Raw genomic sequence first — 22,654 nt, forward strand, 5'->3', positions numbered from 1 at the left:
TGAGTTCATCCAAGACTATGCTGCCCGTATCCTAACTCGCACCAAGTCCAGTTTACCCATCACCCCTGTGCTCGCTGACCTACATTGGCTCCCGGTCCAGGAATGCCTCGATTTTAAAATTCTCTCGTTTTCAAATCCCTCCATGGCCCAGCCCGTCCCTATCTCTATAACCTCCTCCAGCCCTACAACCCTCCGAGATCTCGGCACTCCTCCAGTTCTTCCCTCTTGTGCATCCCTGATTTTAATCGCTCCACCATTGGCGGCCGTGTCTTCAGCTCTGTAATTCCCTCCCTAAACCCCTCCGCCTCCCTACCTCTCCTCCTTTAAGATGCTCCTTAAATCCTACATCTGTGACCAACCCGTCCTAATAGCTCCTCATGTGGCTCGGTGTCAAATTTTGTTTGATAATCGCACCTGTGAAGTGCCTTGGGACGTTTTACTACATTAAAGGCGCTATATAAATGCAAGTAGTAGTAGTAGTAGTAGTAGTTGTTGTTGTTGATCTGCCTGCCATATCTTTGGGCTGATGTCAACTTTTAAGTAAAACTGGCGAGCGTGTTCTGTATATCACATTCCAGGAGGCAAGAGATAAGATACCACCCAAGAGATTACTAGGTGAAGTTATGGCATGTAGAATTGGAGATAACCTCATGGTATGGGTAGGACATTTGGTTGAGAGTCAGGAGGTGATGAGCTGAAATGAAACGGATCGTCTCTGAGTGGTAGACGGTGACAGGTGGTGTCCCACAGGAATCGATGCAGCAGCCAGATATGACCTGGATTTGGAAATAGAGGGGAGTATATTTAAATTTGCAGCTAATGCTAAACTGGGAGGTATAATAAATTGTGAAGAAGAGAACAGAAAATTACGAAAGGACATCAATTAAACAAGTGGTTCGAACATTGGTGAACGTAGTTTAATGTAACAATAGTATGAGTAGTACACTTTGTATATAAGAATGGCAGATGGGAATACAATCGAAACGAAAGAACTTGCATTCATATAGCGCCTCTCACAACTCCACAACGTCCCAAAGTGCTTCACATGAGTTACTTTTGAAGTGTAGTCTCCGTTGTAATTTATGGACAGGAGGCAGCCAATTTGCCTAAAGCAAGGTCCCACAAACAGCAATGAGATAAATGACCAGACAATGTTTTTGGTGGAACAAAAACAGAAAATGCTGGAAATGCTAAGCAAGTCAGGCAGCGTCTTTGGAGAAAGAAACAGAGTGAACTTTTCAGTTCGATGACCTTTCGTCAGAATGTTTTGGTGGTGTTGGTTGAGGAATAAATGTTGTCAGACTTTGGAAGAACTCCCTGCGCTTCTTCAGAAAGTGCCATGGGATCGTTTACATCCACCTGAGAGAGTTTAACGTCTCAACCGAAAGACAGTGCAACACTCCTTCAGTACTGCACTGAAGTGTCAATCTAGATTCTGGTCTCAGGTCTCTGGAGTGGGGATTGAGCCCACAATCTTCTGACTCAGAGGTGAGCATGCTACCACTCAGCCACGTCTGACATCTAAAAGGAGCAACGAAAGGGAGAAGGATTAGCAAAAGGACATAGACATATGAAAAAGGACATGAAAAGACCAACTGGGCCTCCAGCCTGTCCCATCAAGATATGGTGCAGCCTACATGCATCATTAGTCCTCCCCCCTCCCTAGTCATACCATCCCCTGGGAGAGGCAAAAAGGCTTAAGGAAAAAGATCAGGGAAATTCCTCTCTGATCTCCAAAGGCAATAAAGCAAGCTGCAGTAACTGATAACAATAATTGCAGTTATTCCTCATCTACTTGATGTCCTTGACTCTCAGGAACTTGACCAGTTCTCTTTTCAAGGACAGTAGTAAATTCATATTTACCATACGTTTTGGTAATTTATTCCAGAGATCAATGACTCTCTGTAACAGAAATACTTCCTGGCATCTAACCTAACTCTTATGATTTCATACTTTATCCTGATGCTCCCTAGTTCTCCCATCCCTATCTAGCTCAAATAACCTATTCACCTTCATCATTTTAAAATCTTAATCATATCACCTCGGACTCTACGCTTCTCCAATGAAAAGAGCCTTACAGCTAGGTATCATTCTGGTGGCCCTTCTGGTGGCTAAGTAGAGAGGTTAAGGATAGTATTAGATTAAAAGAAGAGGCTTACAAAGTTGCCAAAAAGAGTAGTAAGCCTGAGGATTGGGAGGGTTTTAGAAATCAGCAAAGGATAACCAAGAAGTTGATAAAGAGGGAGAAAATTGAATATGAGATTAAACTAGCAAGAAATATGATAACAGATTGTAAGAGCTTCTACAAGTATTTAAAAAGGAAGAGAGTAGCGAATATAAACATTGGTCTCTTAGAGGCAGAGACAAGAGAAATTATAATAGGGAATAAGGAAATGCCAGAGCCATTAAACAAATATTTTATTTCTGTCTTCACAATAGAAATCACAAAAAACATACCAGAAATAGTGGAGAACCAAGGGTCTAATGAGAGGGAAGAATTTAAAGTAATTAAGATTAGTAAAGAAAAAGTTTTAGAAAAATTAATGGGACTAAAAGCCAACAAATCCCCTAGACCTGATGACCTACATCCTAGGGTTTTAAAAGAGGTGGTTGCAGAGATAGTGGATGCATTGGTTTTAATCATCCAGAATTCCCTAGATTCTAGAATGGTCCCCATGAATTGGAAGGCAGCAAATGTAACCCTGCTATTCAAGAAAGGAAGGAGAGAGAAAACAGGGAATTACAGACCAGTTAGCCTCACACCAGTAGTAGGAAAAATGCTAGAATCTATTATTAAGGACTTAATAACAGGGCACTTAGAAAATCATAATATGATTAGGCAGAGTCAACACGGTTTTATGAAAGGGAAATCATGTTTGACAAATCTATTTTTGAGGGTGTAACTAGCAGAGTAGATAAGGGGGGAACCAGTGGATGTAGAATATTTGGATTTTCAAAAGGCATTCAATAAGGTGCCACATAAGAGGTTGCTACACAAGATTATGGGCTAATGGTATTGGGGGTAAGATATAAGTATAGACTGAGGATTGGTTAATGGACAGAAAACAGAGAGTAGGAATAAACGGGTCATTTTTGAGTTGGCAGGCTGTAACTAGTGGAGTGCCGCAGGGATCGATGTTTGAGCCTCAGCTATTGACAATCTCTATCAATGACTTAGATGAAGGGACCGAGTGTAATGTATCCAAGTTTGCTGACGATACAAAGCTAAGTGGGAAAGTAAGCTATGTGGAGGACGCATGGAATCTGCAAAGGGATATCGACAGGTTAAGTGAGTGGGCAAAAAGGTGGCAGATGGAGTATAATGTGGGGAAATGTGAGGTTATTCATTTTCGTAGGAAAAATAGAAAAACGGAATATTTTTTAAATGGTGAGAAACTATTAAATGTTGGTGTTCAGAGGGATTTAGGTGTCCTTGTACGCGAAACCCAGAAAGTTAACATGCAGGTACAGCAAGCAATTAGGAGGGCAAATGGTGTGTTGGCCTTTTTTGCAAGGGGGTTGGAGTACAAGAGTAAGGAAGTCTTGCTCCAATTGTACAGGGCTTTGGTGAGCCCACACCTGGAGTAGTGTGTGCAGTTTTGGTCTCCTTACCTAAGGAAGGATATACTTGCCTTAGAGGTAGTGCAGCAAAAGTTCACTAGATTGATTCCAGGGATGAGAGGGTTGTCCTATAAGGAGAGATTGAGTAAAATGGGCCTATTCTCTCTGGAGTTTAGAAGAATGAGAGGTGATCTCATTGAAACATATAAGATTCTGAGAGGGCTTGACAGGATAGATCCTGAGAGGATGTTTCTCCTGGCTGAAGAGTATAGAACTAGGGGACATACTGTCAGGATGAGGGGTTGGACATTTAGGACTGAGATGAGGAATAATTTCTTCACTTAGAGGGTTGTGAATATTTGGAATTCTCTACCCCAGTGGGCTGTGGATGCTCAGTTGTTGAGTATATTGAAGACTGAGATCGATAGATTTTTGGACTCTAAAGGAATCAAGGGATATGGGGATCAGGCGGGAAAGTGGAGTTGAGGGTGAAGATCGGCCATGATCTTACTGAATGGCGGAGCAGGCTTGAGAGGCCGTATGGCCTATTCCTACTCTTATTTCTTATGTTCTTATGGCCCTCCTCTGGACCTTATCCATGGCCTTGATGTGCTTCATCATGTGAGGGGGCCAAAACTGGGTACAGTTTTCTAGATGTGACCCAGCTAAGGCCTTGTTTAAGATAAGTATTAGTCAGGGTACATATGTTATTAAAAGCCATCTCACGGGTGGAACGTTGATCAAAAGAGTAATGGGATGCTGGACTTCATCAGAAGATATATAATGGGTTAAATTGGTGAGCGCCCACTTTTGGGTGTCCCCCCTCCCCCGGTCCAGCATTATTCCCCTGCACATGAATGGTGGGGTCCGAGGAGCCCCGGTTATTGGACCTCGGACCTCATCATAACGAAGGCGCTGCAGTCGGAAGCCACACAGGTAACTGCTCCAAGTTGGGCAGCTGTCGGATTACTGGGGTGAGGGAGGATTGGAGTCTCGGAGAAGACGTAGGGGACATGGGGAGAGGGGTTGGGGGGGAGGGGCCAGGGCCTGGATGGCGGAAGTCGGGGATCTCGGGACCAGGAGCGGCAGCCATTGTGGTAAGTACTTACTTTTATCGGGGCAAACCAAAGTTGCAGCAGGGATCTAAAGCAGGCGTTAGGCCCCTTATTTGCATATGCAAATATACTCACACCTGGTTCAGGTGTGTGTAAAGGACGCTCTTGTTTATCCTTACCCAATATGGCAGGCAGCGCACTTCCGTTTAGAAGTTTGCGCCTGCTTTCTGCTTGTCATTTTGGGACCTTAGGAGGTTGCGTAGCATCTGGACAAAGAGCGCCTCGCAGCCCAATTTAACCCCCATAGAATACAAAAGCAAGAAAGTACTGCTTGCAGTGGAAATGGTTGTATAATGTAAAAGGAGCACAACAAAAATGAAATGCCTATGAATGGAGCCTGGAATTTGAGCCCAGATAGCTGCAAAGGAGAAGGGGATCTCGGAATGTGTCTCATGCAGCAGCTGGCACTTTGACTCGTAATAATGGATAATGTACTCTACTAGGAAATTGAAAAAAGCAAGTAGATTGAAGCATTCTACCTACTGTATCATCCTTCAGCTTGGCATCTCTTGTGTTCTTTGGCATAATACAGGAAAAAGACATTTTTAAACTGAGACCAATGTGGGCATACAATTTAATTTACTAGAGCTCTTTTACATGGGTAATTTTGTATCTGTTGTTTAAAAATGGGATTCCTGGTCAATATGGTCCATATCTGCATGGAAATAGTTACCAATTTCAGATGTTACATTTTTCATATAGATTTGCTTTTAAAATTTGTGACAGGATGTGCCGTCTGCAAGTTTAGAAGCAATTTTTTTTAAGTACTGCTGTCCTTTGCTGTTTGCTTGGTTTTCTACATTTTTGAGTCCTTTTGAATTTATTCAGTTCCTAAAATTCAAAACTCCGAAGTAATGAGTGAGCACAAGAAACTGAGACAGAGGCCTAGAACGTTGATCGTGCTGCACCTGTTTTCAGGCATAATCGAATTTCCAGACCATAGTTCTTTTTAAATATTCAGGATAAGAATTAGTCCTAAAGACTTTAACTGCTTTCTTGAAAAGAGTACCGATTCGGTGAAAAAAGAAAAATGATTGCAACAATTAATTATAAAGTTTATACAGCTCTGCTTCCATAATAGTTTATTGGATTTCTAAATTAACGTGAGATAAAATAGTTATTAATTATCAGTTCCAGGGGGCTAAAAATTAAAAACTGCTAGAATTCAAAATTCTTGTGTGCCAGTAAAGGCCTTACTACCTGATCTATTGGGCAGCAATGCAGTTCCAAAATTAAATGTAAAATTTGTATCGAGTTCATTACTACTGGTGTATGTAATGCCTCACTAGGACAGTTATGTGAACCATAATGTAAGGAACATGGTATGAATTGCTTTGTTATACAATTTATTTTCCAGGTGACCTGGTAGCTCTAAAGAAGAAGACCTTTGTGCTGAAGGAAGGTGTAGAATACAGATTGAAAATTAACTTTAAAGTAAGAAATTTTGTTTTAATGCCATGCTGTGTAGCAAGTTATATTGAATTATTTAGAGGAAATCCAGTGTTTCTCTTTCAAAAGCTTGCAGATAGAATAATGATTACAAGGCAGCACTCTAATGGAGGGCTTTATAATGGTCATTTGAATTTTGATTACATTACTGCCTTAATATTACTTCCTGGAATTTTAATACTTACAGTATTTGATCTTTATTTTATGTGTGGGGCTTATTCTCCTGTTCAGTTTTTGTGCTGTGTCACTGATGTTTGCTGATCATCCCACCAAAAGATTAATTTTGGTGAAATTGGTCTTCGGCAATAGCGCAAAACAGACGATAGTGAATTGACTTCAATGGTAAAGAAAATAGGGTGGGAGTGAAACGGGCTGCTGATTCACTATCGCCCGTTTTGCGCTATTGGTGCAGACCAGTCTCACCCCCAATGATTCTGACATTACTTCAGAACCTTCGAATCAGGACATTCCATCGACAGTATATATATTCTATAAAAATGGAGAACACCTCTCTGTTGGAGGTCATTTTAGTATTTGTTACAGTAGTGGTATTTAACAAATTCATATGCCTGCAAGTCTAATCATTCTGTTTCTTCCCCTGCTAGTTCAATATGTTGCTTTCCGCTTGTGCTATTAAGGGTTCCTCCATATAATGTATAATGGAAAAATTTGGATTTTTTTTGAAAAGTTGCCTTTATATAAAGATATTTTCTGATATGTTGCATTACAGCAATGTTACTAACTTTTCGATGTGGGCCACGATCTTAGGTATGCCTCGCTTGAGGTCCATACTCTGGAATGCTGCAACAACCTACACCAGAGGGTTTCAAACTCTTCTGTGCAAATATTTATGCACACCAAGGGACCTGGAAAATAGGTATAAATTTGTGCCTATGATTTCGCAGCACACTAAACTCCTGATTTCAGTCGTATCACTCCTGGCAATTGCAAAGAGAGGCCAAATACTTTGCCACAAGAAGAAGAGAAAAATAAAGAACCAATAACTTTATTTTAATTATATCCTTTTACTATCTACTAATAGTATTGCCTTGCCACCTTTTGCTGGAGAACAAGAGGAGAGAAACAGTGGAGCTCAGTTTGGTCAACATCCTATAACCAGGCAAGATATGAATGGAGGCCAAGAGGCACATGGAGCTGCAAGTCTGCTGAGAATTGAAAGGGAGATGTCTGGTATTGAGCTCCAGCCAGTACCACTGTATAAGTGTAATCATAGAATGGTTACAACACAGAAGGAGGCCATTCAGCCCATCGAGCCCATGCCGGCTCTTTGTAAGAACAATCCAGTTAGTCCCATTCCCCTGCTCTTTCCTTGTAGCCCTGCAAATTTTTTCCCATCAAGTATTTATCTAATTCCTTTTTGAAAGCCACGATTGAATCTGTTTCCACCACCCTTTCAGGTAGCGCATTCTGGATATTAACTACTTGCTGCATAAAAAAGTTTTTTCTCGTGTCGCGTTTGGTTCTTTTGCCAGTCACCTTAAATCTGTGTCCTCTGGTTCTCGACTCTTCCGCCAATGGGAACAGTTTCTCTTTATTTATTTTATCTAAACCCTTCAGGATTTTGAACGTTTCTATCAAATCTCCTCTCAACTGTCTCTGCTCTAAGGTGAGCAACCCCTGCTTCTCCAGTCTATCCACGTAACTGAAGTCCCTCAACCCTGCGACCATCCTAGTAAATGTTTTCTGCACCCTCTCTAAGGCCTTCGCATCCATCCTAATGTGTGGTGCCCAGAATTGGACACAGTACTCCAGTTGTTGCTGAACCAGTGTTTTATTAAGGTTCAACTTAACTTCCTTGCTTTTGTACTCTATGCTTCTATTTATAAAGCCCATGATCCCGTATGCATTTCTAACTGCTTTCTCAACCTGTCCTGCCACCTTCAAAGATTTGTGCACATATGCCCCCTGTTCTTGCAACCCCTTTAGAATTGTTCCATTTAGTTTATATTGTCTCGCCTCATTCTTCCTGCCAAAATGTATCACTTCGCACTTCTCCACGTTAAATTTCATTTGCCATGTGCCCGTCCATTCTACCAGCCTGCCTATGTTCTCTTGAAGTCTATTGCTATCCTCCTCACTGTTTACTACACTTCCAAGTTTTGTGTCATCTGCAGATTTTGAAATTGTGCCCTGTCCAAGTCATTAATATATATCAAAAAAAGCAGTGGTCCTTACACCGACCCCTGGGGAATGCCACTATACCTTCCTGCAGTCTGTAAAACAACCGTTCACCACTACTCTCTGTTTCCTGTCACTTAGCCAGTTTTGAATCAATGCTGCCATTGCCCCTTTTATTCAGTGGGTTTTAATTTTGCTGACAAGCCTATTATGTGGCACTTTATCAAACACCTTTTGGAAGTCCATATACACATCAACCGCATTGCCTTCATCGACCCTCTCTGTTACCTCATCAACAAACTCAATCAAGTTAGTTAAACACGATTTGCCTTTAACAAATCCGTGCTGACTTTCCTTTATTAATCCACACTTGTCCGAGTGACTGTTAGTTTTGTCCCGGATTATCGTTTCTAAAAGCTTCCTCACCACCAAAGTTAAACTGACTGGCCTGTAGTTGCCTTACACCATTTTTTGAACAAGGGTGTAACATTTGCAATTCTCCAGACCTCTGGCACCACCCCCATATCTAAGGAGGATTGGAAGATTATGGCCAGCATCTCTGCAATTTCCACCCTTATTTCCCTCAGCAACCTAGGATGCATTCCATCTGGACCGGGTGACTTATGTGCTTAAAGTACAGCTAGCCTTTCTAGTACCTCCACTTTATCAGTTTTTAGCCCATCCAGTATCTCAACTACCTCCTCTTTTACTGTGACTTTGGCAACATCTTCTTCCTTGGTAAAGACAGATGCAAAGTATTAGTTTAGTAATGAGCTTAAGATATAGTATCATGATACAGCACAGAAGGAGGCCATTTGGCCCATTATGCTTATGCCGGTTCTTTGGTAGAGCTACCCAATTGGTCCCACTCCACTGCTGTTTACCCATAGCTCAGTAATTTTTTTCCCTTCAAGTATTAATCCAATTCCCTTTTGAAATTTACTATTGAATCTGCTTCTATCACCCTTTCAGGCAGTGCATTCCAGGTCATAGCAACACGCTGCCTAAAAATGTCGCCTCTGGTTCTTTTGCCAATCACCTTAAATTTGTGTCCTCTGGTTACCGATCCTTCTGCCACTGGAAACAGTTGCTCCTTATTTACTCTATCAAAACTGTTCATGATTTTGAACGCCTCTATCAAATCTCCTCTTAACCTTCTCAACTCTAAGGAGAACAACCCCAGCTTGTCGAGTCTATCCACGTAACTGAAGTTCCTCATCCCTGGTATCATTCTAGTAAATCTCTTCTGCAACCTCTCTAAGGCCTTCATATCCATCCTAAAGTGCAGTGCGCAGGGTTGGACACAATACTCCAGTTGGGGCCAGATTGGACACAATACTCCAGTGTTTTATAAAGGTTTATTATAACCTCCTTGCTTTTGTACTCTATGCCTCAATTATAAAACCCATGATCCCGTATGCTTTTTTAACCGCTTTCTCAACCTGTCTTGCCACCTTCAAAGATTTGTGCACATATACCCCCAGGTCTCTCTGTTCCTGCACCCTGTTTAGAATTGTACCATTTAGTATATGTTGCCTCTCCTCGTTCTTCCTGCCAAAATGTATCACTTCGCATTTCCCTACGTTAAATTTCATCTGCCATGTGTCCGCCCATTCCACCAGCCTGTCTATGTCCTCTTGAAGTCTATTGCTATCCTCCTCACTCTTTACTACACTTCCAAGTTTTGTGTCATCTGCATATTTTGAAATTGTGCCTTGTACACCCAAGTCCAGGTCATTAATATATAACAAGAAAAGCAGTGGTCCTAGTACCGGCCCCTGGGGAACACCACTGTATATCTTTTTCTTGTCTGAAAAGCAACCATTCACCACTACTCGCAGTTTCCAGTCACTGATCCAATTTCGTATCCATGCTACCACTGTCCCTTTTATTCCATGGGCTTCATTTTTGCTTACAAGCCTATTATGTGGCACTTTATCAATCGCCTTTTGAAAGTTCATGTACACAACATCAACCGCATTGCCCTCATCAAACCTCTCTGTTACCTCATCAAAAAACTCCATCAAGTTAGTTAAACACGATTTGCCTTTAACAAATCCGTGCTGGCTTTCCTTCACTAATCCACACTTTACCAAGTGACTATTAATTTTGACTGGGATTATGGTTTCTAAAAGCGTCCCCACCACCGAGGTTAAACTCACTGGCCTGTAATTGCCAGGTTTATCTTTACACCCTTTTTTGAACAAGGGTGTAACATTTGCAATTCTCCAGTCCTCTGGCACCACCCCCATATCTAAGGTGGACTGGAAGATTATGGCCAGCATCTCTGCAATTTCCACACTTACTTCCCTCAGCAACCTAGGATGCATCCCATCTGGACCAGGTGACTTATCTACTTTAAGTACAGCCAGCCTTTCTAGAACCAAGACTTTATCAATTTTTAGCTTATCCATTATCTCAACTATCTCCTCTTTTACTGTGACTTGGCAACATCTTCTTCCTTGGTAAAGACAGATGCAAAGTACTCATTTAGAAATGAGCTTAAGATACAGTATCATGATACAGCACAGAAGGAGTCCATTCGGCCCATCATGCTTGTGCTGGTTCTTTGGTAGAGCTATCTAATTGTTCCCACTCCACTGCTCTTTCCCTATAGCCCTGTAAATTTTTTCCCTTCAAGTATTTATCCAATTCCCTTTTGAAAGTTACCATTGAATCTGCTTCTATCACCCTTTCAGGCAGTGCATTCCAGATTTAAATCAACTCGCTGCGTAAAAATGTCGCCTCTGGTTCTTTTGCCAATCACCTTAAATGTGAATCCTTTGGTTACTGATCCTTCTGCCACTGGAAACAGTTTCTCCCTATTTACTCTATCAAAAACGTTCATGATTTTGAACGCCTCTATCAAATCTCCTCTTAACCTTCTCTGCTCTAAGGAGAACAATCCCAGCTTCTCCAGTCTCTCCACATAACTGAAGTTCCTCATTCCTTGTACCATTCTAGTAAATCTCTTCTGTGCCCTCCTTAAGGCCTTGAGATCCTTCCTAAAGTGTTCCCAGAATTGAACACAATACTCCAGTTGAGGCCTAACCAGTGTTTTATGAAGGTTTAGCAATACTTCCTTGCTTTTGTAATCTAAGCCTCTATTCATAAAGCCAAGGATCCCATATGCTTTTTTAACAGCCTTGTCAACTTGTCCTGCCACCTTCAAAGATTTGTGTGTGTGGACACCTAGGTCTCTCTATTTCTGCACTCTCTTTAAAATTGTACTATTTAGTTTATATTGCCTCTCCTTATGCTTCCTACCAAAATGTATCACTTCACACTTCTCTGTGTTAAATTTCATTTGCTGTGTGTCTGCCCATTTCACCAGTCTGTTTATGTCCTCCTCACTGTTGCTATCCTCTACATTGTTTACTACATTTCTGGGTTTCGTGTCACCTGCAAATTTTGAAATTATACCCTCTGTACTGAAGTCCAGGTTAATACGTATCAAAAAGATATGGATGTAAAATGTAATCAATTTTATTACATTAGTTATGCTGAAACTTAAGATTTAAATAGCTCATTGATTTCTCTTTTAGGTTAACAGGGAAATTGTTTCAGGCTTAAAGTATGTCCATTATACATGCAAGGGACGTTTGCAGGGTGAGTTGCATAATATGGTGTGCATTATAATATCCTAAATTGAATGTCTAAAAACTATAAATTCATACTGATCTTTACTCTAAAATAAGGAGAGAATAGTCTGGTTTGCCTAAGCTATACACCTGAGTCCTTGGGACTACTACAATAGAAAGTTTGTTTCATTGCAGGTCCAGATGGTACTTTATTCTTCCCTGGTAGCAGCAATGCTAAAGAGTTGGTGTTTTTCACTGTTCTTGATGGGGATTATTGCCTGATTTTTGCCTTACTTGAAACAAATAGCATGTTTTTAAGAGGACTGATGTGAGCACAATATACTTTTTACAAAATAAGCTCAGACCCCATAATGACAGGACTCTAGATAGATATTTTACCTTTCCAATGGGTACTTTTTTTTGCTAACAATGATTAATGCGAAGACAAGTGCTTATTCTTTGCTTAGCACATTGATGCTAATTTTCATTGGCAATAACCCCGCTGGAGTAAAAGAAATGTTGGGGGAAAAAAATTGGATAAGGGCCGTTTTTGGGCACAGGTAGCGTGATGCGCTATTACCCCGCACCCAATGGCCCCTGCACAGGCTGGACACAAGTTTCAGCCCACCCGAGGACTCACCTGCCATCAGTGTTCCATTCCAGGCCTTGCACATGGAATCAATGCAATTCACACTTTCCACCACCAGGGTGAGCTCAATCTCTTAAAGGGAGGATGTTTCTTAGAAATCTCTTAAAGGTAGCTGGTACTTGTTATTTGCTGAAAATAACAGGCCACTGTCTGCACGGAGTCTGAACGGAGATCAGGCATCGCACATGTAAAACACAGATGCAGGTCCCATCCCTATGTTTACACACTGATGAGTTTTGTTGAAACATTGAATAAAGGTTGCGCACTACTAAATCCCACATCCTCTAATCTGCACGCCAGACCTCACCAATCTGCTGATCTGAGTTGGTACCAGGCCTGCGAGAATCCATGCACCAAGGTTCTCTGCTGATGCACTAGGGACCTTGGTGCAAGAGGTGAACAAAAGGAGGGACATCCTATATCCGCAGGGGATGTGGTGATGGTGGTGGGGGGGAGGGGCGCAAGATGACCTCCAGACATATATCCAAAAGGCAGTGGGAGGCAGCGGGGGACGATGTCAGTGCCAAGCGCACAGCATCATGAACATGGATGCAGTGCAGGAAGAAGTTCATTGCTTTGACATGAGTGGTCAAGATGAGTGAGGTCAACTGTCAACAACCAACTACACCACGGACGACACCCCCCATCATCCATATACCAACAAACTCACCCTTTCCGTCAGTACTCAATCTCTTCCAACCAGATACTTCCTTCCACCCTTACACATTACCACTGTTTCAAGCCGTCCACCCACAACTCACAGGTCACACACAGGCAGCTATTCAACCATGACAGGCACATCACCCAGACACACATCCCACTTTCTTGCAGGAGAAGGTGGCACATATCAGGAGGCAGCAAGTGGCAGTGGCATTTAGCCCCTCGAGCCTGTGCCACCATTCAGTGAGATCATGGTGGACCTGTGACCTAACTCCATATACCTGCCTTAGCCCCATATCCCTTCACACCCTTGGTTCACAGAATTCTATCAATTTCAGATTTAACACTCACAAGTGAGCTAGGATCAACTGCCGCCTGCAGAAGAGCGTTCCAAAAGTCTCCCACCCTTTGCGTGTAGAAGCATTTCCCTAACTTCACTGCTGCACGTCCTGGCTCTAAATGTTAGGCTATGTCCCTGCGTCCTAGTATTCAAGTCTAGGAGACCTCCAAAAACAGTTACAAATGTCTCGGCAGCCAGAAGCAATAATCCAGCCACTAATCTGTAAATCCTGCATGGTCCCTTTTAATAGCGCTGGTGGGGGGACCTCCAGGTACTCTAAGACACGTTCAGATGGTTGGGGTTAAGACTGCGCTGGAAACGTGCGTGTGCATCCAAGACGCCATCTTGAATGTCGGAGAGGCTGAAACCACGGGCGCTACATGATCTGTACACTGATTTTATTTGCATGTGTTAAAATTCTAGCTTTTGCAGAGGAAGTGAAAGTAACTTTACATCAAGTTATTTGAAAATTATGTTCACTGAATCATAAACCCTGAAGCCATATGACCTATTGTACCTATCCTGTACCATTGCTAGTCAAAGATGTTTTTAGTCAGATAGTCAAAGCTGCACGTTCAGATGGTGGGTGTCATTGAGTAATTGCTTTACTTGAAACATTTGACAATATTGCAGGTTTTTCTTTCTAAATCCTAATTATACTCACCCTTTATTCCAAACAGTGAGTAAGGACACCTATATGGTTGGCAGCTATGGCCCTAGACCAGATGAGTACGAGTTTGTAAGTCCAATTGAAGAAGCACCCAAAGGAATGATGGTGAGGGGCATGTACACCATAAAGTCCCACTTCACAGATGACGACAAAAGTGATCACCTGCACTGGGAGTGGAAGCTCAATATAAAGAAAGATTGGAAGGACTAGGACCTGGCTCGCTTTTAAATGAGATAGAAACCAGTAGTCAGAAGGATTACTGTCCTTTGGTACCAAAGTTACTTTAAGGCTTTTTATTACTGTTACTAATCGTGTACATCATTAAATGTGCAAAAGTAACTATTTGTCTGCAGAACCTGTTGCTTTTAGTACAAGTGCGTTAGGTAGTTATGTGTGTTCTGATGTTTTTATTGGTGATATGAAGATCAATATCAAAACACTGACTATTCAAAAATGGCTAAATGTAAACATGGATATGAGAAAGATTAGATTGTTCTGAATGGCTGATAATATACTATGTAATAGCATTTATAATGTGAATAGAAAAAAAACTGAATAATGCATTCAGAACAGTGAATATGTTGCTAAGCTTTGCATTCAGTCACATGTTCTATAATGTATTCCAATTCTTCATAAAATGTTAGCAGATGTAAACCTGAAATAAAAACACAAAATGCTAGAAGTGCACTGCAAGTTAATTGGCATCTAAAAAAAGGAAGACATGTTAACATTTCAGATGTAACACTTCATCAGAACTTCAGATATATACTGCCCTGAATTCTCTTTTTTCCTGGATCCCATGGGTCCAATTTTATTTCCATGTGAAAAACCATCCGAAATGTAGTAAAAAATGGTCAGTAATATTTTAAATATTAAAAGGATTGAAATAATTATCAGTTTGCTACACAAAAAATTAAAAAATCAAATGTGGATAGTCACTCTGAAAGTGTACAATAAACACCTTTACCATTAGCTACAGTGACTACACTTCAAAAGTACTTCATTGGCTGTAAAGCACTTTGGAATGTCCTGAGGGCCTGAAAGGCACTATATAAATGCAAGTGTCTTTCCTTTCTTTCTTTCTGACATAGACATATTCCTATTAAAGCTCTACTTTATCTGATTATGGCATCGGTTCTAAATACAGAAGGTCTTTGCTGATAATAGACATCCTTCACTTCTAGAAATTTTAGAGATTTGTACTTACAAAACATACTTTTCTTTTTGCTTTTTCACTGCAATGAGTTGTTAAAGATACAAACTCCCACAAACTGGTGTAATAATTTTACTCTTTAAGTTTGCCTTCCACAAAGTATAATTCATTCATGTAGCTTTTTTGTGATTACTGTGGTGAAGGCAGCATGTTAAATAGTATGAAAATGTATATGTTAAGGTGCACAGGAGTGTGACATGATGGAAACTAGTGCAATTCACTTTCCAGCTTTGACCGTTATGCCCTTCTATCTTAGAATCAAGTGTGTAACTTACAAATGTACATTCCTGTCGACCTCTTTCATTTCAGAGCAGTTTGTGGCATTTTAGCAAGATTCTGCAAATGTAATAAGGTTAGGATCTGAAAAACGTAGGCCCCTTACTAAGGTTTCATTGTGTTACCAAAACCTGTTTTACTCAGTATGTTACAAACATGCTGTCTTCTTGTGAGATTCTTATTTTTCTGTGACCTGTATCTAAAGGGGTGATGCTTCAAATAAAGATTGAGCACAAACAGGACTCCAAAGCTGATCCTTTTACTTTTTTGTTTGATAACAATGAAAGGTATATTTATATCTATCACGAGCAAACCTTTGGTTGAAGCTAATCTTTAAGAAATCCTCATTAGTTTTTAGCTTGGCAAATAGTGATGGACATATCTGGTTCAGTTATATTCTGTCCATCCTGGCCTGTTGCATGTAATATAATTCTGTTGTAACATATTAAATCTTCGAGGTGAATTGTCACTTTTACTGCCGGATGGAAAACAGGCCGTAGCAGACTGGCTGCCCGATTTACACACCATTTGAGTTTTGTTTCCATTGACTTCACCCCTTAGTGTTTTAACTGTTAAATGTGTACAGGATGAAACCTAATTTTTTGAAAAAAAACTTACCTTTCTGTTGAAATTGCAGATTTGAGTATGTGGAGAAACTATTTACTACAAACCAAATATATAAAATTCTGAAGTCTTTCGGTGCATCTTTTTCAAAGTACATGTAACATTTGGTTTTGTTACAAAGTGAGTTTCCAACTTTTTTTAAAAAGTGTATATTTTGAAGAAGAGATGAAATTTTAGATAATGAATGCAGAATAAATCCAATATTACATTGCCCCTAGATTTAACTAAGGACCTATTAGTCAATTTGTATTGCTGATTTAAAAACCTGGGTTTTTTGATGTATATTAATGACCTGGACTTGGGTATAGGGGGCACAGTTTCAAAGTTTGCAGATGACACGAAACTTGGAAATGTAGTAAGCAGTGAGGAGGATAGTAGCAGACTTCAGGAGGTCATAGACAGACTGGTGAAATGGGCAGGCACATGGCAGATGAAATTTAACACAGAAGTGTGAAGTGATGCATTTTGGAAGGAAGAATGAGGAGAGGCAATATAAACTAAATGGTACAATTTTAAAGGGGGTGCAGGAACAGAGAGACCCGGGGGTTCATATACACAAATCTTTGAAGGTGGCAGGACAAGCTAATAAAGCAGTTATGAAAGTATTTGGGATCCGTAGCTTTATAAATAGAGGCACAGTAAAAAAGCAAGGAGGTTATGCTAAACAATTTTAAATCACTGGTTAGGCCTCAGCTAGTGTATTGTGTCCAATTCAGGGCACCACACTTTAGGATGTCAAGGCTTTGGAGACAGTGCAGAGGAGATTTACTGGAATGATAAGAGGGATGAGGGTCTTCAGTTATGTGGAAAGACTACAGAAGCTGAGATTGTTCTGCTTAGAGCTTAGAGAAGATGAAGAGGAGATTTAAATGAGGTGTTCAAAATTATGTAGGGTTTTAATAGAGTAAATATGGAGAAACTGTTTCCACTGGCAGGAGGGTCTGTAACCAGAGGACACAGATTTAAGGTAATTGGCTAGAAAGACAGAGCTGAGATGAGGAGAATTTTTTTTAACGGAGTGAGTTGTTATGATCTGGAATGTACTGCCTGAAAGGGTAGTAGAAGCAAATTCAATAGTAACTTTCAAAAGGGAATTGGATACATACTTGAAAAGGAAAAATTTGCAGGGCTATGGGGAAAGAGCAGGGGATTGAGACTAATTGGGTATCTTTTTCAAAGAGCCAGCACAGGCACATGGGCCAAATGGCCTCCTCCTGTGCTGCAAGTAAGATTATAAGGTTCTCCAGTTGTTTTTCAATTTCTGTTTCTAGCACTCACTGAAAATTAGGGGGGGGAATGCCCCAAAAAACAAGGGAAATTTAGAGAAAAATTGTGAAATGCTGTTTTTGTTTTGAACAGCACTAAACCTCAAGAGAACTAATAAGGGACTCATGAGGCACAATTAAGCTAAGTAACAACCCACACATCTGATCCTGAAAGTCAGCAGCTTGCATTGCAGTTACCAAGGAAGCCAGTATGCAGGGTGCTGCCTATTCTATTCCCAATTGCCACCAAGGCTACAGATGGTGTTTCTGTGGAGATGGAGGCATTAACAGGTCCCTGGCCACTTCTTAGGTGGGGAGGAAGCTGCCACCTCTCCTTTGATGTCTGCAACAAAGACAAAGCTTCCCTGATGTTTCCACAAATGAGAGCTCTAGACTCAAACGACACACCTGTTAGTTGCTGCACATTCTTCGATGACTGACCTCAGTACCTCCAAACAGGAATGATGTTCCTCAAATATTCTTCTTTTCAGGTGAGCACTCTGCGTTCTGGTGGCACATCCTCACCCATTCCCTGCTTCTCTGGCTCTCTCGTGCTCTGTGAATCACTTGGTACTACTTCTTCATTAACACTGTCTAATTTTCCCTGGGTGAAAGAATCCCAGTTGGTGCATGAAATGAAGAAGCAAGTGATGTAAGCGGTAAGTTTGATGGGGGTTGGCAAAGGAACGAGGGGCAAGAGCTCTCTGCAGAAACTCATAGGTGGGCTTGAGCCCGACTTCTTCTCCCTTCTCATCATCATCCTCCTCGTCTTCATCACCATCATTCAAAAATAAGTTGCTGTGTCTCTGTTCCTGTTCCTTCTCCTCAGCCTTTTCCTTCTCTTTATACTCCTATGCTCCCTGTGGTGGATTTGTAGGAAAGGAGAGTACAAGCTAAGAATGGGTGAGCATTACCCCTTAGGACTATGGAGTCAGTGAAAGGGGTGGAAGCTTGTGGCTGCATGGTTCTTCACTGGGATGCCCCAGTGACATTGTTGGTGTTTAGCCACTCAGATTAAGTTGGAGCCAGTAGTAGGCTCTCATCTCTTCCATCTCCCACAGCAGGAGCAGAGTGCATTCCTGTGAGCTCCATGGCCTGCTCCTTGTGTTTCCCACATGCAACAACATTGAATAATGGTACCAATTGAGGAGTGTGTGCCATATGTCCTGGGACAGCTGAAATAAGATGTGGTGGTATCACCATATTAATGTGGAGGAAGAGGTTTTAGGGTTGTACATGCAAGTAATTGCTGTTAAGATGGGTAGCCATACTGTAAGATCCCAAGTAAATGCCTCCCTTAACCAGAGTGCATTGTGAAGGGTAAGTTGTACAGTTGTTAGTGTCAGCCATGGCTCAGTTGGTAGCACTCTCACCTCTGAGTCAGAAGATTATGGGTTCCAGTCCCACTCCAGAGACTTAAGCACAAAATCTAAGCTGACACTCCAGTGCAGTACTGAGGGAGTGCTGCATTGTTGGAGGTGCCGTCTTTCGAATGAGACATTAAACCGAGGCCCCGTCTGCCCTTTCAGGTGCATGCAAAAGATCCCAGGGCACTATTTCGAAGAAGAGTAGGGGAGTTATCCTGGTCAATATTTATCCCTCAACCAACATCACTAAAAACAGATTAGCTGGCTATATTGCTGTTTGTGGGAGCTTGCTGTGTGCAAATTGGCTGCCGTGTTTCCTACATTACAACAGTGACTACACTTCAAAAATACTTCATTGGCTGTAAAGCACTTTGGGATGTCATGAGGTTGTGAAAAGCACGATATAAATAGAAGTCTTTCTTACAGCTGTTACTTTTAGAGTGTGCTGGTGCTCAAGGAATAAAATGGAGTGGTCGGAGTGTTATGTTGTTTGCTCTAGTCAGGTCATTAAACTTTTTGTGGCACTTGTCTACAATCCTGGGGAGAAGAGATTTGGCACTCAGTGTCAGTATCACTTCATGCCATATGGCCCCAATGATCTTTTTGGTAGGTTTCCTGCTACAAATACCCAGCACTCTGTCTCTCTTCTACTCTAATTCGTCCAGCAGGGTTGACTCAGTGAAATTGTGGAATCTTCTTCTCTGTTTCTGTCATGCCCAGCTGCCTTTTTAGCCTACTACTTCCAGGTTGTCCTGTGTTAGAGGTTCTTGTAAAGTGGGACAAGAATAATCATGAGACAGCCAGTCAAGCTAACTGACAGTCAACTAACTGAGCCAAGTCCTTTCCTCCTGACCTGCTGCTCCCCCATCCTACTGGTGCAAATATTCTGGTGCAAACAGTGGCACAACACATTTCCAATTGGCATAAGTATGGTGCATCTTCACCATGTGGAATTTGGGGGCCCATGGGGTATAAAAATTCAGTCACGCCCAAAAATAGGCGAGCAGGAAGCAATCCCTGGGTCTGAATGGATAGGCCTGAGGCACACCTAATATTGGGGTTTGAGCCTCAATATCATCGAACCAGTGAGCTACTTACACCTAATGGACGTCCCCAGGCTGCTCGCCAGGGATGAAGCCTCGAAGATCGGGCTGCTGCGTCGTTGGCAGTGGCCCACAGGTAAGTCCTTAAAGGGGATTGGGAGAGGGGGGCAACCGGAAGAGTGGTTGATCAGGAGTGGGGGGCAACCGGGAGGGTAGCTGTGGCTGGAAGGGGGACGATTTGGGAGAGTAGCAGTGACCGGGAGTGGGGACTGGGATGGGGGGGATGGCAGCGGTGATCGGTGGGGTGGTCAAGGTCACAATCGGAGGGAGGGTCGATGGGTGGGGGGGGGGGGGAGCAGCGGCCGTTTTAATGTGGAGCAGGGAGGAGCACTCGTGGCAGCCTGCAACAGATCCTTTATGGGACATCTGTTAGGCCACGCGTAGATCTGATTTTCCTGAATGCAGCCGGCATCAGCGCTGGCTCTCTCAGGACAAACCAATATCGCAGAGGAGGCCCCAAACATCCGGCTCATGATGTGCGTGTGCTTCCTGCCCGCCATATTGGAGGCTTAGGCTCCTGCTTAACACCTGAAAAACGGGTGCGGCACCATTGAATTTCTAGGCCGATATCTACATAGGAACATAGGAACAGGAGTAGGCCATTCAGCCCCTCGTGCCTGCTTCGCCATTTGATAAGATACAGGTTTTGTGCAATCTGATACTTTTGCGTAGTCAGTTACTTTTTTGGGCAACTAATTTTTTCCTTAAATACTCTGTACACCAAATGGCAGAGAGCTGAATTTGAGTCTTCCGTACCGAGTTTCAGTTTTAATAACTGTCAATTATAGTCAATGCGGTTATCAAGCGTTGGTTTGTGGCAGTTTTAAATAGATGAATATTTAACCAGCTATGTGAGATTGCCATTCATTTAGAAAAGATGGCTGCCCATTGAGCAAAGGATTCCCTGCAGCAACTGGCAATCTTAGTTGAGCCACTTTTTACATTACTCTGCAATCCCTCATATTTAAAAAAAATTGTTAAAAATAATCTCAGCTCCACCACTGTGATGGTAAGACGGTGTGGGCATTTTGTTTTATGGGAGCCTGTAAAATTGAATCAATAGTTTTATCATGATAATATGTTCCTGTTCCTTGAAATTGACACTTGTCTTTATTTTGGCTTGCAATATTTTTACATTTACTACCCGCATACTATGAACTATATTGGTTGTCAAAGGTCAAATGGTTCATTTCCAGCTGCTAAGCTGAGAATTTTGCTTTAATGTGAAATAACGGGGAGCTCAATAGCGCTGTGTTGTTAGTGGCGAATTGAAGAAGCAAGTTCCAGCGTTCGCACATGCACAGTGATCCGGAAATCCGGAACTCGTTCCTAGGGGTTCGCTGGTGATATGACAGCTTCGAATTAAAGGGACATCGCACGCTACAATCAGAGAAATCATTGAAAAAGCACCAACTTGCTTATCTGCCCAGCTGGAAAGTGACTAATTACGCCACCAAACAGGTATGCTTAAAAATACCAGATCTAAACTAAGTTTTAACAGTCTTAATGACTGCCAAACAACTAAAAATTAACTTTTAAAAATGTGGAGTCTCACATTACTCCTTATTTTAATAGGTTTTGGTCATTCAAAAAAAAATTAAATTAAAAAATAATTTTTTTTTACTTTTCCCTTCTGTTTCTTTTATTTAATTCAATTATTTCTTTGGCTTTTTAGAAAAAAAAATTTAAATTTTTATTTAGAATTACATACAGAATACTAACTTTCAAGGAATGAAGTCTGCTTGCCTGCTTGAGCAATGCAGGCTGAATCTGTGGGCCTGACGTCTCTTCCTGACAGATTTTGTGGGCGTGTCTTCTCCTCTCAGACTTTTCCAGCCGCGGCAACTCACTCTGCTCAGAGGCTGGGTTGATAGTGCACAGTTTTCTTTAAGTTCAAATTCAAGCAATTCGACGCCACAGAGCCCACAGTAAGTCATTTTGTTAATTTAATTCGCAGGAGCAGCACAGACCGTTGCCTCGCTCTGCACGATTTCTGGCCCATTATGTTATGTTACATTGGAACATTATTTATTTTACCATCACTAAATTACAGTGGAGTGAAATAGAAAATCAGCAACTATGGATGGCTCGCATATAGTCCCTGCTCATAGAACCTTAATGGCTATGGGTGAAAATTAATTCCTGTGGTCTTTTTAAAATTAGCATGCTGAAAAGCAGCTGATTAACCATCTCTCCATATATGAACCCCACTTTTTACCTCAACAGTTTAAAGAATATTTAAATGGGTAGTAATGAACATTTTTGCACTGAATTAATTGTGTAACGGATGATTAAAGAACGTCTCTGATAAGATTGGCTTGAACTATGTATAAAATCTTTTTATAAAAGCACGGGGACAAAGAGAAGGTTGGAGTACATTATGGAATAGCAGTGGCTGGACAGATGATGAATGAAGTGCATTGCCAGGTTTCAAAAATGTTTATACATGACAGAATAAATCACATTAAACTAAACACATTGTTAAACTTAAAACAACTAAAATAAGAATTCATCAATGAATGATTTAAACTAATATGCTGCGTGAATTGTTTGTTTATGCTTGTTTGTATATTCACCATGGTCAGTTACAACTATAATGATTATTGCAGCCTTAGAAACCAGTGACTGTTTAACTAATGTTT

The 22,654-nt window shown here is 41.4% G+C and overlaps 1 protein-coding gene across 4 annotated transcripts in view; it reads left to right on the forward strand.

Annotated features, from left to right (window-relative positions):
• Positions 1-15,890, forward strand: part of arhgdig (Rho GDP dissociation inhibitor (GDI) gamma) — an 86,838-nt gene extending 70,948 nt beyond the window's left edge. For 3 of the 4 annotated variants that reach the window (XM_068003720.1, XM_068003721.1, XM_068003719.1), the window contains exons 4-6: positions 6,034-6,110; positions 11,810-11,873; positions 14,175-15,890. In XM_068003720.1, coding sequence (XP_067859821.1) covers positions 6,034-6,110; positions 11,810-11,873; positions 14,175-14,374 — 341 coding nt within the window. In that variant the 3' untranslated portion in view covers positions 14,375-15,890. Of the gene's footprint in view, positions 1-6,033; positions 6,111-7,167; positions 7,508-11,809; positions 11,874-14,174 lie in introns of those variants that run through there. The other variant, XM_068003722.1, reaches the window with a different exon arrangement.
• The last annotated feature ends 6,764 nt before the right edge of the window (positions 15,891-22,654 follow it).

The sequence above is a fragment of the Heptranchias perlo genome, chromosome 22, assembly GCF_035084215.1.
Source record: "Heptranchias perlo isolate sHepPer1 chromosome 22, sHepPer1.hap1, whole genome shotgun sequence".
NCBI lineage: Eukaryota > Metazoa > Chordata > Chondrichthyes > Hexanchiformes > Hexanchidae > Heptranchias > Heptranchias perlo.